At 40.6% G+C, this 21,267-nt stretch overlaps 1 protein-coding gene across 4 annotated transcripts in view; it reads right to left on the reverse strand.

Annotated features, from left to right (window-relative positions):
• The window catches only part of ttc3 (tetratricopeptide repeat domain 3), a 98,392-nt gene that overhangs the window by 18,483 nt on the left and 58,642 nt on the right, over positions 1-21,267 (reverse strand). For 2 of the 4 annotated variants that reach the window (XM_080203733.1, XM_080203734.1), the window contains exons 26-35: positions 20,553-20,599; positions 18,307-18,363; positions 17,417-17,499; positions 14,929-15,084; positions 10,949-11,909; positions 7,695-7,763; positions 6,812-6,961; positions 5,689-5,828; positions 2,134-2,202; positions 1,891-1,987 (exon numbers count right to left, since the gene is read on the reverse strand). In XM_080203733.1, coding sequence (XP_080059859.1) covers positions 1,891-1,987; positions 2,134-2,202; positions 5,689-5,828; positions 6,812-6,961; positions 7,695-7,763; positions 10,949-11,909; positions 14,929-15,084; positions 17,417-17,499; positions 18,307-18,363; positions 20,553-20,599 — 1,829 coding nt within the window. Of the gene's footprint in view, positions 1-1,890; positions 1,988-2,133; positions 2,203-5,688; positions 5,829-6,811; positions 6,962-7,694; positions 7,764-10,948; positions 11,910-14,928; positions 15,088-17,416; positions 17,500-18,306; positions 18,364-20,552; positions 20,600-21,267 lie in introns of all 4 variants that reach the window. The other 2 variants (XM_080203731.1, XM_080203732.1) reach the window with 1 other exon arrangement.

The following is a 21,267-nucleotide window of genomic DNA, read 5'->3' on the forward strand; positions in this document are numbered from 1 at the left end:
ATGAGGGGTCAAAAACTGTAGAAGTGTAACAGGTACTGCTTCAATTGAATAAAGATTTCAGTTGCCTTTAAGAACAAAACACCAACTTCCATAAAAGAATAATAAGACAAACTTCAAAACTATGTTCAAGATGTGGTCAAATTATTTTCAGGTTCTTGCTAATTAAAGATCATCCTTTGTTCCCAACTTCAATAATAACGTCTGAATGAAACTAGGTCCTGTGAGGATTGCCAACATTTGTTGAGATTGAACAAAAGAACTGTAATGTTTGAACTGAAGATCTATATTGGCTCCTCCGATAACTTAATGGACAAATACAATATGGAGCAGGTTTGAACTCTGGAGATCAAGGCGAACCTGGTTCAGACTCTGATTTATTGTGAGTTAAGTACATTGAGGGCACTGCAACTAATTTTGCTGAAAATGGAGATTGTTGGGGAAAGCAGCAAATCAGTTCTTCACATAGAAATATTCCTGGCTGAAAGACAGGGTAGAGAGGACTGGGTTCATAACGTTAAATGAGAAAAGGCGGCAATGGTATGGGAAGAGAGAAAGATCCCACTGGGCAAACTGCAATTCTTAAATTATTAAACCATAGAAAATAGAAAATTTACAGCTCAGAAACAGGCCTTTTGGCCCTTCTTGTCTGTGCTGAACCATTTTTTGCCTGGTCCCACTGACCTGCACTTGGACCATAGCCCTCCACACCCCTCTCATCCATGAACCTGTCCAAGTTTTTCTTAAATGTTAAGTGACCCCGCATTTACCACTTTATCCGGCAGCTCATTCCACACTCCCACCACTCTCTGCGTGAAGAAGCTCCCCCTAATATTCCCTTTAAACTTTTCTCTTTTCACCCTTAACCCATGCCCTCTGGTTTTTTTTCTCCCCTAGCCTCAGTGGAAAAAGCCTGCTTGCATTCACTCTATCTATACCCATCAAAATCTTATACACCTCTATCAAATCTCCCCTCGTTCTTCTACGCTCCAGGGAATAAAGTCCTAACCTATTCAATCTCTCTCTGTAACTTAGCTTCTTAAGTCCCGGCAACATCCTCGTGAACCTTCTCTGCACTCCTTCAATCTTATTTACATCCTTCCTGTAACTAGGTGACCAGAACTGTACACAATACTCTAAATTCAGCCTCACCAATGCCTTATATAACCTTACCATAACACTCCAACTTTTATACTCAATACTCTGATTTATAAAGGCCAGTGTACAAAAAGCACATTTTATGACCCTATCCACCTGTGACGTCACTTTTAGGGAATTCTGTACCTGTATTCCCAGGTCTCTCTGTTCAACTACACTCTTCAGAGTCCTACCATTTACCCTGTACCTTCTACTTTTGTTTATCCTTCCAAAGTGCAATACCTCAAATTTGTCTGCGTTAAATTCCATTGCTGAACTGCAGGCAAAGTAAAATTGCCATAGTCCTAGATAACCACAGGCTGCTCGCCCCTTTGAGGGGGGGAGAGCCAACTGGTGGTGATTTTAATCTGAGGATCACCACACTTCAGGCGAAGGGCAAGGTTGAGAAGGCAGGGCCTTCATGCTGAACAGCAAGCAGGTGGAAGTGCTACTCAGGCACTGCTGTGTCCTCTTTTCAAGACATGGTACAAATTTAGTTATCAAGGAAGGTTGAAAGGCTGAATGAATACTGCTGAAAGTCAAATGAATCTGGCTTCAAGTGCAGTGGTTAGTCAGTTAAGCTGCTCATTTGTCCTCATCTACCTCTCCCACATGAATGGGTTGTTGAAGTCCACTGTCCAGACTTGCACTAGGAAACAGTACCAGTGGGTTCCTGGGGCTGTGCAGGCACAAATCACTGGCTTCAGCAGAGGAGTAAAAACCAGATAAAATTGAAAATTATCTTTAAATCTCTACCTCTGCATCATTGGCTCTTTTCTTAGTATCTTGGTATACATCTTCACTCTTCTTAATGGCATCTTCCAGTTTTTTCTTTTCCCTCAATGACTGATTACTAAGGATTCAGCAAATATAATCATGGTTTTTAAGTGACAAACGAAAGTTCAAGCATTTTCTATTAGAACTTATTTTTATATACATGTTGGGTAACAAAACACACATTTCAATAAATTTTTGTTAGAAGTCCAAAAATAGGCTTGCCTCATTTCCTTAAATTCTTGAGACCGCTTTTCATAAAGTTGTTCATTTGCCTGAATATGCTCAGTGTGCCTTCAGGAGAAATAAGGAAAAGGACATTATAAGTTTAAGAAAAACATCAGGCTTGTTCCAATAGCAGCATAGGACACAAATTAGTTTCTCCCTCACGAGTTTTGGGTCATGAAGCGGACCACTTCTAAGCGGCACCAAATAAGTGGCCGACCAGACAGAAGTCTGTTAATCAAAGAAAGACAAGTGCTGAAAGAGTGTAAAAACGGGAGAGAATCATGTCCATTTTTTGGGCAGGCTCCCAGATGCAATCGTTTGGCACTTAAAAAAAGAGGTAAAATGCAATTTTCATCAGTAGGGAGAGTGAGTGGAGCCTATTCATGCTAGGAGGTCGGTTGCTGAGCTGCAAGGATGCCATTGTGTAGGTAGCCCGATCTGCCAGTGGCACTGTGTAGAAGATCTGTCACTCCCCCACTGGGCATCACATACATTCCTCCTCCTCTTCCACACCACCCCGCCACCCCCGCCCCCCCCCCCCCCCAAACCAGACAAAAAACTTGGCGCAAATCCAATTTTTTTGTCTCTCGCATGATCTTACAAGCTCGTCATGCTGATCAACCAGTGTAGCAAACCAGTAAGATCGCTTCCATAGTGATCTGAACATCTGCATCAAGTCTAAACCTCCTCTGGATTTTCCTGCCATTGACTGCTGAACAGACCAAGGGATAAATTTTCCCATTCCACCCACCGTGGGAATCTTTTGGGTCGGGGCAGACCATGCAAAGGTCCACTAACCTTGGGCGGAATTTTCCGGTTTTGGGGCGTATGCGGCTGGAAAATAAAGTTTGTTAGTCACAAGTAAGGCTTATATTAATACTGCAATTAAGTTACTGTGAAATACCCTTAGTTGTTCCACTTTGGCACCTAGAACATAGAACATAGAACATTACAGCGCAGAACAGGCCCTTCGGCCCATGATGTTGCGCCGACCAGTTAAAAAACAATGACCCTCTAACCTAAACCAATCCCTTTCCATCCATAAACCTGTTCAGATCAATGTAACTAACCAGCACGTCTTTCAAATTGTTGGAGGGAACTGGAACACCTGGGAGGACATCCACACAGACAGTGACCCAAGCTGGGAATCGAACCTGGGCCCCTGACGCTGTGAGGCAGCAGTGCTAACCACTGTGCCACCCCAAGTCTCCGTATATAAATCTCATCTCATTACATCATTATTATAGGAATTCTGCAATTCTTTTTTCAGCTGGCTGAACCTGCTGGAACTAAAACAGTTCTGTGAAGGATGCTCACCGAACTCTTTCTGGGTTCTGGCAATCACGTGGACTGACATTCATTTCTGCAGTTCCTTTTGTCATTCATAGTTGTAAAAACTCCTCTTCTAATCTTATTGTGAGCTTATTTGTGTGTGCGCAAGAAGGTGCAATTGTTTCCCTGGGCTCAATGTATGAATAAACTATACTTCTGATGTGACCCTAAATGAAGTTTACTGCAAGTTACTTTAAAGATGGACCACGCAGAAGGTTTGGGGGAAACATGCCACAACTGCTTTCAAAATTAACACAACCTTGGTTTATGGTGAGAAAATAAGGGAGTTCAGATTTGCCTCTCCCCTGTCCATAACATTATTATTTCAAAGGCCTACGGAAAATAATTCCATCTTCCTCTTTAAGATCTTCTATTTATATCTTTACTTTTAATGATGTCTTGTGAGGCATTTTGAAGAGCTGACAAAGATAATTGCTGAGGGAAGAGCTGTGGATGTAGTTTATGTGGACTTAAGTAAGGTGTTTGACATAGTCCCACATAGCCGACTGGTACCAAAACTAAAATCACATGAGATTCGGGGTGGACTGGCTAGATGGATACAGAACTGACTTGGTTACAGAAGGCACAGAGTAGCTGTGGAAGAGTTTTTCAGAATGGAAGTCGGTAGCTAGTGGTGTTCTACAGGTATCAGTGGTGAACCTCTTGTTTGTGATACATGTAAATGAACTGGAAGAAAATGTGGGTGGTCTGATTAGTAAGTTTACAGATTGATGGAGTTACTGATAGTGCCAGGGATTGTCAGAGGATACAATAGCATAAATATAGATTGGAAACTTGGGCACAGAAATGGCAGATAGAATTTTACCTGGACAAACGCGAGGTGATACATTTTGGAGAATCAAATTTAGGTGCATATTGTACTGTAAATGGCAGAAATTTTAGGAACATTAACATCCAGAGGGATCTGGGCAAGTAGGTCTATAGTTTCCTAAAATGGTAACGCAGGTGGCCAAGGTGATTAAGGCGGCATCTGGCACGCTTGCCTTCATCAGCTGGGGTATTGAGTGCAAGAGTTGGGAAATTATGTTGCAGCCATATAAAACCTTGATTAGGCTGCATTTGGAGTATTGCATGCTGTTCTGGTCACCACATTACCAGAAGGACATGGAAGCTTTGGAGAGAGTGCAAAGAACGTTAATCAGGGTGTTGCCTGGTCTCAAGGGTGTTGACTATGAGAAGAGGTTTAATAAATTAGGATTGTTTTCACTGGAAAAATGGAGGTTGAGGGGAGACCTGATAGAGATCTACAAAATTATGAGAGGCATAGACAGGGTAGATAATCAGAGGCATTTTCCAAGGGTAGAAGTGTCAGTTACAAGGGTGCACAGTTCAAGGTAAGAGGGGGAAAGATTAAGGGAGATGTGCGGGAGAAGTTTGTCATGTGGAAAGTGGTAGGTGCCTGCAACTTGCTGCCACAGGAGGTGGTGGAAGCAGACACACCAACAACATTTAAGAGGCATCTAGATGGGTACATAAATAAGGGGGAATAGAGGGATAAGGACCGAGTAAGGGCAGAAAATTTTGTTTAGTTCAGTTAGGGAATCATGATTGGCACAGGATTGGAGGTCAGAAGGGCTGTTCCTGTGCTGTACTTTTCTTTGTGGCAATCAAGCATTATTCAGATTTCCGAGGCTTAATCATTACAGATAAAAAGAATGTCTTGAAACAACAAAGGACACTCAGTCCAACAATTCTGTTCATTGCACTTAATGCAATTCAATATAATTTCGCTCGGCTCCACAAAGAGATCTAATTGACCCTCGAAATACTGTAATATCCATTGTAATAACTTTCTCTGAAAAATTCTTCAAATGTGTTACTCTTTCCATTAAGACCTTCTGCCCGACTATCAATCTTAGATTTAATTTTTAAACTTATTTCTGATGAGACTAGAACGTTTCACTTTAGTGAATAATTTGCTTGAAGCAACTTTGTAATTCATTTCAATCGTTTTGAAGATTTTTTATTAGATCTAAATGCTTGTGTGGAAGACTAAATGGGTTATCCTCATCTAGAAAGTTTGAAAGCTACAAAATGAAGGGCTCTTCCCTCTTAATGCTGGGAGAGAATACCAGTTTCAATCAAATGCGCAATTTGTTCATGCAGGTACGGATAAATCAGCTAACTTCATTATGCCACAAATTGACATAATGCTGGCAATTATTCTCACAATGTAAATATTGGATCCAGATTACTTACATTTGATTCAGATCAGCAAGAGATTTAACTTTTGATTTGAGTATCTTTAAGTTTTCATTGTTTTCTCGCTTTTCTTGTTGACTCTTCTTGATTTCACTCTCCAAGTCTTGGCGTAGCAAGTCAAGCTCAGATTTTAGCAACTGTGGAGAGATTTTATAAATGAACACATTTCCAAAATGCTTTGACTACCAAGTGCTTTAAATTGACACGTGACACATAACAGTTCAATCTATGGGCAAAACTTTTATACTTTGCTATTTGACTCCTCATGGTGCTGCACACAAGGGTAGACTTTAACCACTATGTGAGTGTAACATGGGTGACAACAAATTTACAGCTCACTTTTAATTGCTTAGCCATTTTTAAATTTCTGCTGACTTTAATAGTAACAAAAATTGGGAGACATAAAAGCAGGTTGCTTTATATGATCATGTTTAAAAGCTACCTCAGGGAATCAAGATCTATAGCCAGGCTTGAGGTAAATAATGTCAAAGGCAGAGGGATATTTTCAGCCCAGTCTGCAGATATAATTCAGACCCCAATATTCAAATGACCCATGATCACTTCTGATGCAATTTTGGGCAGCATGGTGGCACTGCTACCTTGCAGCACCAGGGATCTGGGTTTGATTCCTGGCTGGGTCACTGTCTGTGTGGAGTCTGCATGTTCTTCCCATGTTTGCATGGGTTTCCTTCCACAGTTCGAAAGATGTGCTGATTGGGTGCATTGGCCATGCTAAATTCACCCTCAGTGTATCCGAACAGGCTCTGGAATGTGGCAGCTTGGGGATTTTCACAGTAATTTCAATGCAGTGTTAATATCAGCATTGTGACACTAACAAATAAACTTGAAAACTTATTTTAAGCTAAAATTGAACCTAAAAGAAAGGACAATTTAAAAAACAGAAATAAAACTCATTAGTCTCATTTCTATTTCCTAAATTCAGCACAGGTCAAGGAGCTGAGATGCAAAACTGAGGCATCATGATGATACAGCAGGCAGGAAGCAGCAACTTTGTTTACTGTGAGAAGTTTACAGAGTTTCCAGCATAGATTTGCTAATGATGTGACTGCAGATCTGACTTTTAATCTCCAAATTCTACGTGGAAAAATTCTGCAAGTACCTCATTTTTTTCTGTGAATTCGGACATCTTTTCTTCAAGTGCAGTAATTTCATTTTTGCTGCGAACTACAAGCTGATTGTACTTTTCTTCTGCTTCTTGCAACTGTTTCTGCAGCACGTTATACTCTTTTTCAATCCGCAAAATATCACCCTATTGATGACACCAAGCAACAAAGTATTAGATCTATTATCAAGATTATTTAACAGTTCACAGGGTATATTATTGGAATCTTGCAACTTGTAGTTACACTCACCTCAAGCTCAAGAGATCATGGTTTCAGTTAAGCCTTACCCAGAGACTTGAGCTATCATCCAGGCTAATACTTCAGTGTGGTACTGAGGCAGTGCTACTGTCAGAGAGTTTGCCTTTAGATGATGCATTAAACCAATAAACGGAATGTAGATTTCAGACCACAATCAGATCAGGCAAGATCGCACTGAATCATAGAATCCCTACAGTACAGGAGGACGACATTCGGTCCATTGAGTCTGTACCAACCACAATCCCACCCAGGCTCTATTCCCGTAACTCCACATATTTACCCTGCTAATCCCCCTGACACTCGGATCAATTTTAGCATGGCCAATCAACCTAATCTGCACATCTTTGGACTGAATGGTGGAGCAGGTTCAAGGGGTTGAATGGCCTATCCCTGCTTCTAATTCATACGCTCATTTAGACCGAAAGAAAAATCTCTTACAGCCATTTGAAAAGCAGGGTTTTTCCCTCAACTAACACCAACAAAACAGGTTATCTAGGCCTTTGTCACATTGCTATTTCTGAGATCACGTTCATCTGCAAATTGGCCATGATCAGAAGCTTTTGGAATTGTCCAAATCTGTGAAAAGAAACTATATAAATGCAAATTTTTCTCATTACTCACCTGTTGATTTTCAAATGGTTGAAAAGGATCAGTATTGATTTTGACATTACATAAAGATTCCTGATGAACCTGCAACAAAATCAGACAAAATAATTTTCAGAAATTGCCAAACTCCATCAAAACCCTATTAGAAAATTTTTCCCTAATTTCCATCCAACCAACGTTGGCTAAAAACGATTAATTTATTTCCTGGGGCTTCAAAACTGTGGAATTCCTGACTTCTCTCAATCTGCAGGATTTTAAAATTCAAGATTTACAACAGCACATCACCATTTCTTGATTTCATTCATGTTTTCTCCTACTCAAGCTCAATGGCATGACCAATGTTGGTTCGGCAATATTTAGAAAGTATAATCTCTGCCTCTGGAAGTGGTGGAACTGGGGTCACTGGATATTTTTAAGGCAGAGGTAAATTGATTCCCTTGCCGATCAAGAATCTTAAGGTTATTGGAGGTAGATGGGAAACTAGAACTCGAACCACAGGCAGATCTGCCATGAACTTATTGTAAAAAGTCTGACAACACCAGGTTTTAGTCCAACCAACTTATTTGATAGTAAACGCTCAAGCTTTCGGGGTTAGTTCCTTCGTCAGGTGAATGGAGAGTTCTGGCCTCAGACAGAGCATATAAAGCACAGACTGTTTAGAGATTACTGATTAGAATGCAAATCCTTACACCTAACCTGCTGTTCAAGACCTGAAGTGGCTGACAATGTGAGTGGAAGGAGCACTGATCACAGGTTACAGAGATGTGTATTGTCTCCAGACAGTACAGTAAGTGAGGTTTTGCAAACCCAGGCAAGTCACAGGGGTTACAGATAGTGCGACATGAACCCAAGATCCCTGTTGAGACCGTCCTCATGTGTGCGGAACTTGGCTATTATTGGACTTCGGAGCAGGCTCAAGAGGCCAAATGGCCTACTTCTGTTCCGCTTTCATATGTATGCATGCATGCATGTATGGCACAGAGACAGGCCACTTGACCCAATAAATCCATATCAGTATTCATGTTGTGCATCAGCCTCAACCTATTCTGTTTCATCTAACACCATCAGCACATCCTTCTTTTCTTTTCTCCATTGTGGTTATCTAGCTTATCCTGAATGCATCAATATAGTTTACTTCAAATATTCCTAATGGTAATAAGTTCCACATTCTAATCACTCTGGGTAAAGGAGTTTCTCTTGAATTTTCTATTAACCCTACCTATTAACTCTATTCCTGTCCATCCTTTAGTTCATGACTTCTTGTTTGTTCTGCTTTCATTTACAAATGGAAATATCTTCTCTATGTGTACTCCATTCTTCTCTATATGTCCTTTCATAATCTTAAAATCCTCCATCAGACTAGCCCTCAGTCTTCTCATTTTTAGAGAAAAGTATTATAGTCTGTGCAGTCTTTCTGATGGATACTGCTGTTATGGTACCATTCTAGTAATTTTTTTTGTCCTTTTCCAGAGACACTATGCCCTGTTCATAATACGAATGCAAAAGTCGCTATGCAAGGTATCTCAAGCGTGGTCTAACCAAAGTTCTATACAAGCTTAACATAACTCTACTGCTTTTCAATTCCATCCTTCTAATCATGAACTCCAGCACTTAAAAAAAATGGCTTTATAAACTTGCAATGCTATTTTTAGTCAATTCAATAAATGTCTGCAGATCCTCTCTATCATTTAGACGTTTTCCAAGTAGCAAATAGCCTCCTTATTCCACTGAGCAAAATATACTGCGTCACTCGTGGTGCTGAAGCAAGAAGCCAGCATCATGAGACATATTGATCTGCATACAGCGTATTAGCTATTAAAAAAGATAAATGTTCTTTTCATTTGGGAAGGTATGTATTTAAACTAAAGATTTCTAATCTTTGCTTATTGCTGATTGCCTTTGCATTTGGAGCCAGTCTTATTTCTCTTCTGTGTACAATGTCCAAAATTTTTTTTTTGTATTAAGGTGACCTGAACTAACCAATGCACTTCAAATAAAGGCTTACCAACTTTCAAGCAGACTTCTGTAGACATCTAGGGGTGAATTACATGAGAAAAATTCGAAGTGTTCAGCTAGCATGAACACAGGCGAGTTTCAGACCTGTTTTTTGGGCAAGTCTTTACTCCCAATCTTATGGATTTAGACATTGAGAAATGGGCTAGGCTGTTTCCAGCCACTAGAGGTGGTGAGGGGGGGAGAGGGGGCTTAATTTGCCCCTCGACTTGCTATAACCGCAGAGGGAGCTACTGTGCATGTGCAAGTCTCTGTAGTTAATAACATGTAAATCACCATTTAAATAAATTTAAATATGTTCAGCCTCTTGCCAGAAGTGGCCGAGAGGCTGATTGTGCCGGATATTCGGTATTGATAAGTTTGCGGGAGCCAAGAAATCAGCTGCATACCTGATTTCTCAGATCTCAGGAGTGATTTTACTGGCTCACCCTGTGCATCGTAGAGCGAGTCAGTAAAATTACGACTAGTTTCTTAACTGTTTTATCATTACCTAGATGATGTAAATTACTGTCACCCTTCCTATTTACTTCATCAAGTACTTAATGAATGATCCAGTCGACATTTTATTTAAGTTGCTATGTTTGTCCAATTGCACTGCTCATTTAACTCCCAGCCACCACCATCTCCCCCTTGCCCCCACCTCCACCAACCTCCTATCAGTCCTCTCACCACACACATTGGTCTCAATAAAGTCAGTGAAGTTGCTATAGCCATGATATGTAATGGCATCTCCCTGTAGATAATAGATAGTCAGGGGGAGATATAATTATAATTAGTAATAGGCCCAATTCTGCCTTTCTCCTGTAAACGTCTAGGAAATGTTGGCTCCAGAATTATAACGAAGTGATCAGTATTTGATTTCTGTTCTATATTATAATCATTTATTTTGGAATACCAAGTTAGAACTCAACAGGGATTTTATCACTATTCCTAAAAATAACGTTTGAAAAAAAAAAGCAACATGATTAAAACCAAAAACAAAATAAAATGCACTGCTTAAAAATTAGGCTTTCTTTCAGAGTAATTATCTTATTGGCCCTGGATCTGGTATAGAAATGGGATGTTTATTTTCTTACCCCTACCCCTCATTTCTCTTTTAATGAACGCTGACTGATGATTTCAGAATAAATAAGATCATTGTTATTTAGGCTGACATATCAATTCCCAACATTCCCTTTTCTCCCAAGTGTTTGTAAGTGGTTGAACCAGAACAGGCACAGTAACCCATGACAAAATCTACAAATGATTCTCCTTACCTGTACTGCAATAGTCCTTAATAATGGACCTCGTTTATTTTCACACTTATTGTTACTTGTATTATGGGACTTCTTGGTGCTTATCTTGTTCGATACACCTTTAGCATCTTCAGGCTTAAAACTGCTGTGAGGCGTTTCTTCAAGTGCACCCACTACTATTGTATTAGCACTGGTAGATGAAAGTCTCATATTTTCCATTCCATTTGTCATGAGGTTAAGTTCACCATCAGAATTGAGGGAATTAAACTGATAATTGTAATTAGTAATAGGAGGATTTGACAAAGCAAGTATTCCTTGCTGTATATCAGAATGCATAGGACTAGATGATACATCACTATAGAATGTTGGATTGAAAATTGATGAAGATTGAGAGGCACAAGCAACAGCACTTAAGTAACACTCTGCCAATGAATCATTAGTCTTCAACTTATTATCCAATACGCTGCTGTCTGAGTTATGACTACCTAGTATGGATTCATCAGAGTATGGATTAATATTCATATACATATTATCTGTTGAAATATTAATTCCTAGTTCAGTATCGTAATGTAAATGCTGATTAAGATTTTGTGTTTCATTTAGTGAGTTTGTAACTGATGGACACGATAAAGATGATGGATGAAGAGATACAGGTTTAAATTCTTTAGCAGTAGGATTGAGATGAGCGACTGGGCGCAAGTTTGCACTAGAAACTTCATCGGAGTTGTTCTTGGATTCCTCGTTGCCTATGGACGCTGCGTTTTCATTTAAAGGCAAGTTCTTCAACTGTACTGCATGCTTCATCAGTCCTATCAGACTGTTGATCACCACAAACCGTAGTGATTCCATAAGGAACGATTTCAAACCACCTGCATTTCGCACCAACTCTTGAGCCTCTGGTGGGAAGTTTTCAAACTCGCCAACTAACATCGGGTCGTCAATTTCCATTGGACCATGCTCATTCAGAATTTGGGCAAAGTAACTAGGAGAAATGAGAACGGGGGTTTTGGGGGTGGGGAGGGAGAAAAGATGCAGGAAAATAAGCCATCATAGTACTGCTATACATGAAGCATTAATGCTGGTCAAGTGCTATTAGCATAAAGATCTGCTTTACAAATGACAAAAAGCTGAAAATACTGGAACTGCATTAAGTTGCCAAAAAGTAGGGTACTGTTTCAATGGGAATCCATTAGAACCCAGCCCCAACTATTTTAGTTTTGTATTAACTGATCAATTGTGCACTTCTGGTATTTTCTAGTTTGTTTTAGATTTTCAACATTTCATGCTTTCATTCCCCTATTTATTTAGCACTACAATCTAAATACACATCATAACATATCCTATGTTGTTCTCAAATGGAGACTTGTAGGATGCAAACACGATCTAATGTACGAACTTTATAACTTAAAATAGATTAATTGTATTCTTTTTAGGATATACATTAAGAAGTTGAGAAACAAGACCCGGTGCTGCAGTGAAGCAAACCAATGAATATCCTTTTGTATCTAGCATCAATTAAATAGATAATGTTAGAGTATTACATTGACCACTGAATGAGAATTGTTTGCCACTCATTTCAAGTGTTATTAACTATTTATTTTAGATGCTGCAGCCAGTGCTCAATTTGCAGAATTCAAATTACTTTTACAAAAGTAAGCTAGTTTAATGCATTTCTTTGTAATTTTAAAGGTATTCTTTTCCTTATTGCATGGAGTCCTGTTGAGGTATTGTTCCATGTGTATTGAATGCCCTTCACTACCTCACCATGATCATAGACTATAGAATCCTTACAGTTCAGAAGGGGGCCATTTGGCCCATCCAATCTGCAACGAGTCTTAACTAGCTTTACCCTGTAACTACATATTTACCCCACTAATCTTCCTAATCTACACATGTTGGGTCACTAAGGGGCGATTTATCATGGCCACGTAACCTGCACATGTTTGGAGTATGGGAGGAAACCAAAGCACCCAGAGGAAACTCACGCAACATGCGGCCTGATTTTACCATCATATTGCGCCCGTTTTTGGGCGCAAAAACTAGGTGAAACCAGGTGTGAGGTGAGTAGTGTGATCCATGCCAGCTTCCTCGCTGGTTCCCACTTCACCAAGGTATGAAAATGGCCGCTATTGGGACTGCATCCAAAACGGGCAGGACGGCCAATTGCATGCAGTTAAATTGACTTAACGGACTGCATGCCCTACCGTACCAGCACTTCCCCCCTTTAGCATCACGTTCGCCCATCCGGAATCAGTGTGAAATGGACATGCTACACAAAAGTCTGATTCAGACGCTCCATCAGTGAGAGTTAGTGAGGAGGTAAGTGCCAAGCATCCGAGTGAAGGGCGGGTGGTGTGAAATGGTGGGTCCAACAGTGCTCTGCTTAAGATTGGTGGAGGAAGAGGAAAGGTGGGTCCACTGCACTCTGCCTGTGATTAGTGGGGGGGAAGAGACCCGCGAACAATCTGGGTGGTGGGTGAGTGGGGGTATAAAGGGGGTCAGTGGTGTTGTGGGGATGGGAAAATATTTGTGGGGAGCAGGGGAGGCATTATCCGGACCAGGAGCGTGTGATAGGGGAGCAGTGTTCTATAATTTATTTCTGCGCATCTGCAGTTGGAGGCACCAATTGGAGCTGCAGGGTTTTGGCAGCTCACAGGCTTGTGCAGTGTGATTCGGATTCACTGATATTTTTGCAGGCGGAGTGCGCATGGGGGAGCCTTAGAATAGGTCTAAAAGTCGGATCTGAAATACTCCCAGTTTCAAGTCCGCTCAGTATTTGGAATCAAAATGGTAAAGCGAGGCCATAGAAAATGTGTAAACTCCACACAGTCACCGGAATTGAACTGGAGTCTTGGCAAACGAATATGAAACAGATATTTGACAGGGCCAACCTTTGACCCAACATTCGTACTTAAACACGTTACAGCAGATGCTGCTGGAGAACAATCGACATGGGATTAGCCAGAACTTTATAAAGAACTTTTTCACACAAAGCATGAACTCTTTCCTCAAAAAGCTCTGGAAATTGAGTCAACTGAAATTTCTAAGTTACTTATAATAATGCAGAACATACTAATATGGATTTTGGAAACAGGGGGAGATTCTCCCACCCACCGGGTTATTTTCTAGCACTGTGGTGGGAGAGTCTCACATTTGGGCATGCACGGGATTCGTGCATGCGTTCCAGCTGGCACCATCAGGTAAGTACTTTACATCTTATTTAATGTGATTAGCAAGCCCGGGACTGAATTCTCCGGGCCCACTAGCATCTCCCACCCACCAGGAATATTTCACTCCAGTGGGGTTCAGACTAGCTGTCCATTTTTGGGGAACTAGCAGCCTGACATCACTGCAGTGAAGGGGGAGCAATCAGACCCCCCAGGGGGTTGGGCAGCGGTGCCTCCTGGGCATGGGCAGCCTGACAGTGCCAGCCTGTGCCTCCTGGCACTACCCAAGGGACAATGTCCATGCCCAGGGAGCACCACCAGGAAGTGAGCCTATAGGAGAAGAGGGGGTCCTGTTGCCACTCTGCGTGGATGTTACGAGACTTATTCTGCTTGGGGATCAGAAAGGAACAAGAAGGGAAGAGAGCAATCGGGGTGGGGAATCGGGACTGTTTGTGGGGGGTGGAGGGCACTTGCTGGGGTGGGATCTGCCAGAAGAAGGAGGGATTGTCCCTGCTTTTAGAGGGTGAAATATGGGTGCTGGAGAGGCAGCACTGTAGTGGGTCCTGAGCTGGCCTGCAAATGGAGAGCTGACAGTTTGGGGTCATTGCGCATGTGCAGATACCTGCTAATTTTAGTCTCTCCATTGTAAATAGGTCCCACCTCCTGAAATTTAATGATAATCTGCACTGCATAGCATGTGGGAGATTCTAGTGTGAACTTCCACTGAAAAAAAACCAGCATGATTTACTCCAGTTTTTCCACAAATTCAACCCAAAATATCAGCGAACATGATACCATTTCACATTTTGCATTCATCTCGAAATGTATACTTACTCGTATAGACTTTCACGTGTTGGGTCTGGGTTATTGTCTAGGACCCGCTGGTAATGATTGCTGTATAGTTGAGGATCATAAATATCTTCAAACTCCTCAAGCTGACTGCGAAGATATTCTGGTACCATAAAAGGAACTGTAGAGTTCATTTGGGAACTACTGGAGAGAATCACCAGGAAGATCAATGTATCAATCATACTGTCAATCGAATATCAGAAGAGTCAAAGTTTCATTGTGGATTAACACACTGCAACCTTCATTTCTGCAAAATCATTAAAGTTAGCCTGAACTTAAAGAACTTTTTCCACACAAAGCATGAACTCTTTCCCCAAAAAGCTCTGGAAATTGAGTCAACTGAAATTTCTAAGTTAACCTATAATATTAATACAGAACATATTAATATGGATTTTGGAAACACGGGGAGAGATTCTCCCACCCACAGGGTTAATTTTCTAGTACAGCGTGGGGGGAGAATCTCACGTCTGGTCTTGCACAGGATTCATGCATGCATTCCCACTGGCACTGTCTGATTCGTGCTGGAAACCGGCAGCAACACCAGGTAAGTACTTTACATCTTATTTAATGTGATTAGCAGGCCCGGGACTGAATTCTTTGGGCCCACTCGCATCTCCCACCCACCAGGAATATTTCACTCCAGTGGGGTTCAGACTAGCTCTCCATTTTTGGGGAACTAGCGGCCTGACCCCACTGCAGTGAAGGGGGAGCAATCAGGCCCCCCGCGTGTTGGGTGGCAGAGCCTCCTGGGCATGGGCAGCCTGGCATATCCATATTATCTCCAGCTGATCTTCCCCTGCTAGCCACAAGTCAGCTGGAAGTGATATTTTGAGTTGAACACCTAGGGTGAGGTGATGCTGCTGTGGGTAACTTCAGCTGGTGAATTAAGATCACAATACCTAGCACATTACAACTGCACAGAAAACTCAAGCTGACTGCGAAGATATTCTGGTACCATAAAAGGAACTGTAGAGTTCACTTGGGAACTATTGGAGAGAATCACCAGAAAGATCAATGTATCAACAATATTGTTAATCGAATATCAGAAGAGTCAAAGTTTCATTGTGGATTAACACACTGCAACCTTTGTTTCTGCAAAATCATTAAAGTTAGCCTGAACTTTAAAAAGAACTTGTTCCACACAAAGTATGAACTATTTCTCTGCTGCAAGTTCTTCCCCCTTTTGCTTGGTTGGTTTTCTCCATTCCAGTTGCAGAGGCAACATTAAATCGTAAAAGCATCAAGGATTACCAATCTTCAAATCCTCATGTTGTCCATGCTTTTCACTGAAGATCACTGAACTCAGTACATGAGCACAATCAGCTATTTTCAAACAGTTTACAAATATACAATTTAAAAAATAAAGTAATCAATTTTTTCTAAATAGTTAATGAAATTGGGAGATCTTCAAACCATGGACAAGGTGTGCCGTAGAATATACATTCTTTTGCTGCAGAAATTGGTGAAGTTTCTGCAGAAACTGGTCTTGAACTGCCACAGAATTCTGATAAAGTCCAACCAATGACATCTGTCAATCTCTGAAGATGATGGGCCGCACCCAGAGTGTATGTTAATTTCTGGACAGAATATCCTCTGTTGTGGCTCCAGAGGCTGATTTATGAGTGGCAGTCCCTTCCACAACTGGCACAAATTAATAGCATTGGCCCAGGGTCGACAGATGTTTTTGCGTTCAATTTATTTTCTGTCATTAGGTTATTTATCGCTTTTGTCCTCTGCTTTTTCCACATCCTTCCTGACTACTCGTCTCCAGGCACTCAGATCAGCAGCGAGAGCTTCTCAAAGTATTGATTCAGATCCTCGTTAATTTGAGGTCCACAATAAACTTCTCAACTTTGACACAACAGCTGTGGCCACAGGAATCCTGGTGCTGATTTCAGCATCAATGGCCAAGTTGCTAATGAATAATTGATCCAAGGTACATGAAGTTGTCAATGTTGATGGAAGGTGGATTCTCTACATCCTGGCCCATAATTTTATTATGTGTGTGACAAGATGGCTTAGGTTAACACTGCACTAAAGTTACTGTGAGACTCCCCTAGTCGCCATACTCTGGCACCTGTTTGGGTACACTGAGGAAGGATTTAACATGACCAATGCACCTAACCAGCACATCTTTGGGATTATGGGAGGAAACTGGAGCATCCAGAGGAAACCCACATAGACATGGGGACAACATGCAGAAGTCAGGAATTGAAACCGGATTCCTGGCACTGTGAGACAGCAGTGCAATCTACTGTGCCACTGTATTGCCCCATTCTTTTTTATTCATTTGTAGGACATGCACGTTGCTGGCTGGCCAGCATTTATTGAACATCACCCTCCCTTTAAATTGTGATTGTTTAAAATTTGGCATTCTTGTGTTTGTCCTGATGAGTTCAAAATGGACAGCTTTGGCAACATGCCTCTATTACTTGCAGGTGTGCTGTTTTAGTGCATAAGAAGGAATACTTACAAGATGCCATCATCTGAGAATATTTCATCATCCTCCTCCTCACGGGTTCCAGTTCCAACCGTCCCAGACAGAAGTAGAAAAGGCTGAGAAGCAAAATTTAAGAAAAAGCATGGATGAAAATAGGATTTAAAATGGCATAATCACAAAGGACTCAGCAAGATCAGCCCATGTTCTTACATGCACCCAGTCCCATTCACCCATCATCTCTATGCTCAGTAACCAATATTGTGTCCAATATGTTAAGCACTGTCTTGTTTTTTAAATGCCTTCATTTTCTTGCTGCTTCCGATCTCTGCAATCTCCTCAAAAACCAGAACACTCAGGAATATCTGCTTTTCTGTAATCTTGAACATAGGTGTACCTTCGGATGCCAAGGCTCTAAAGTTTTGGAAATCCCTGTCTAATCCTCTCTATCCCACTCTCCTTAAAATCAATTTCTTTAATCAAGTTTCAGCCCAGTCCATCATGCAAACCAGCCTCCCATCTGTCTACACTTCCCACTGCCTCTGAAAAACAACCAAGTAATCAAGGATCCCACACACCCCAGACATACTTTCTTCCACCTTCTTCTGTCAGGAAAAAGATACAAAAGTCTGTGGACATGTCCCAACTGACTCAAGAGCAGCTTCTTCCCTGCTGCCAACAGACTTTTGAAAGGACCAATCTTTTAAGTTGATCCTTCTCGACACCCTAGCTATGACTGTAACACTACATTCTGCACTCTCTCCTTTCCTTCTCTATGTATGGTCTGCATAGCAGGCAAGAAACAATATTTTTCACTTTTGTTAATACATGTGACAATAATAAATCAAATCAAATACATCACAAATGTTGCTATCAGAATAAACCAGTGGAAGTTAGATAGCCATTTATTATTTCAACATACTAACCTTGGAATCCTTTGGTTTCTTTTTTCTGTTTCTAATTTTACTTTTAAGACTAGTATTCTGCAAGAAAATCAGAACAATCAACCACTAGTTGAACAGCATTGAAACCAAGAATGGTTAATTCTCAAGAAATATGTATTTTTAATTGTATCTTATTGAATTAGTTACTTGCAGCCTAATGTCTTTTTATATTTAGGTATACAAAATACCTTCCTGAATTACCTTACCTTCCAGATGTTCCTAACATTTTGAATATTTTCTGATTTAAAATCCAGTTATTCTTCAGCTGGATGATGGAATTGCAATAATGCAGTAAACGTTCCAATTCGGAATGTATTGCATGGACTTGTAGATTTAATTGAAGAGTCACTCAATCATGCCTGGAGTTAAATTTTCAGCAAGCTAGGAAGGAAAGTGCCATAAAATCCACAAGATCAAACTAAAGAGCTGGAGATAATTTGTTTGTGTCACTTTTTCTGAAGGTGTTGAGTCAGGCTTCCTTTCCAGTCTTGCTAAAATCTAAGTCCAGGCATGACTGATTGAATGTTCAGTGATAGCTACAGGCCTTTTTCATACATTGGATAAAAGCAAATTACTGCAGATGCTGGAATCTGAAACTAAAAGGGAAAATGCTGGAAAATCTCAACAGGTCTGGCAGCATTTGTAAGGAGAGAAAGTCAAGTTGAAATGTCAACTCTTTTCTCTCCTTACAGATGCTTCCAGACCAGCTGATATTTTCCAGCATTTTCTCTTTTAGTTTCTGTGTGATACATTCTTGTTGCATTACTGTAATTCCATAATCCTTAACAATTTATATGGTTTCAGATGCAAGATGATGATGCATTGCGATATGAGTTCTAATCGTAGCTTGGTGAAACAATGGTTAGCACTGCTGTCTCATAGCGACAGCAACCCTGGGTTCGATTCTCAGCTTGGGTGACTGTGCGGAATCTACACTTTCTCCCCATGTCTGCATGGGTTTCCTCTGGGTGCTCCGGTGTCTACCCACTGCCCACACAGTCCAAAACACGTGCTGGTTAGTTGCATTGACCATGCTAAATTCTCCCTCAGTGTACCCGAACAGGCACTGGATTGAGGCAATTAGGGGGTTTTCACAGTAACTTCATCGCAGCGTTAACATAACCTACTTGTGCCATTAATAAAGAAATTTTTTAAAATCTCATGCTACCATTTTACTCAAATGCTTCATTGTTTTCCGGTGATATTTTACAGTACAACAGAATATTGAAAAAAAAATCATTGCCGTCTATCTGGTCAGTTTCAACGTCTAGCAAATGTCACATCCAATGGTAAATCTCATTTCTCGCTGGGAAACTTTTCTTAACACCTATCTAATCTGCTTCAATTTGTTAATACACTGCCTCATCGGAGGTCCATACAACACAATTCACTTAAATAATTAAATATAAGTGGTCTTTTCTTCTTCTAAGTTAAAACCCACAAACTTTTGAAGAATCCACAGCAGTGCTGAACACATTAAAGTCCATCTCACCTATGCCCTTTAGGGTTTAACAAGTGTCAGCCTAGTTTCAGTGTATTTGTCAGAAGGTCATGGATTCCAGTCTCACTTCAGAAGCTGAAGCACCTAATCTAGGATTACATTTAAGTGCACTGTTGAGGGAATGCTGCATTGTTCATGATACCACTGTTTGGCTCAGACCTTTTTGCTGCATGTGGATTATGACAACATTTTAAGAGGCGCATACTCCTGGTCAACATAAATTCCACAAACAACACTGAAAACAGATCATCTGGTTATTATTTTGATGTTACTTGTGATTCTTGTTGCGCACAAGTCGATTGCTGCTTTCCCCTGGAGTCCAACAATGATTGCACTCTATGTGTACAAGATTGGCTGTGAAGCACCTTGGAAGGCTTTGAAGTGTGATGTACAAGTGTAATTTTTGAGAATATTGCCCAGTCTCCTACTAGTGTAAACATTCCAGCTGATTGAAAGCACCCTCCAAACTCAGGTGCCTTAACTTAACTTTGAATCTAGTTGCATGTCACTGCATTACTTCCAACGACTGGATTTATTTCTCACAAGCAGTTGGCCATAGTTTACTCTAAGTAGAGCCAGACAACAATGTTTGACAGTCAGCTATGCTCTCAATATACAAACACTGATAATGTGGGATGCGAGTGTTATGTGAATTATTAGATTCTGACTTTTCATTTGGAAATTAATCTGAAATTAAAGGTTTGCACAGAATGCAAGCACAACTTACAGATAATTCTTCATTTTCCTGTTTCTTTAGTACAGTACAAGGAGCATCTACAGAGGAAGGAATGATGTTTTTAACAAATTCATCTCAAATGAATCAAAGAAGTACACAACATAATTACGATGAATGACTAAATAGACAATATATCAACTATACAAAGATTTATCAATTACACAAAGAACAATACATCCTGGTTAGAAGTTCTATATGGCATGCTTACATTCACAATTGGAAACTTTTCTTTCACCCACAGTAATAAAAATAACAGAGTAAGTTTTGTTTCCATCTGTTTTGCTCACACGCCGTTAGATTCTGGAGATAAATAAGCCAGTGTAACATGGTTTGGAAATGGTAATGATTAATGTACACGGCAAGCTTCCCCTGCACCAGGGAAAGTGTGATTTTAAATCACAAACTTTTGATGGTTTTAATTCAGTTATATCAATAGTTACCCAGAGAAGTTAGGATTAAAACCACTTCCAACTGCTGGGCAACTATTGTACGTATCCACATTGATCTCTCCACAGGATCCAATCCCGCCCCCGCATCTCCCAGGGACTGCCCCCATCCCCGATTTCCCTGACTAGGGATAACCACTGAAATTGGTAAAAGTTAAATTTAAGATTGATATGAGGAACAGATTAACAGATGAACAACAGATTATTTTAACAGAATAATCAACAGATTGATGAGTTAGTGGGTACAGCAGTAATTTAAG

This window comes from Carcharhinus amblyrhynchos, chromosome 15, assembly GCF_965287045.1.
Source record: "Carcharhinus amblyrhynchos chromosome 15, sCarAmb.v2.hapA, whole genome shotgun sequence".
Taxonomy (NCBI): Eukaryota; Metazoa; Chordata; class Chondrichthyes; order Carcharhiniformes; family Carcharhinidae; genus Carcharhinus; species Carcharhinus amblyrhynchos.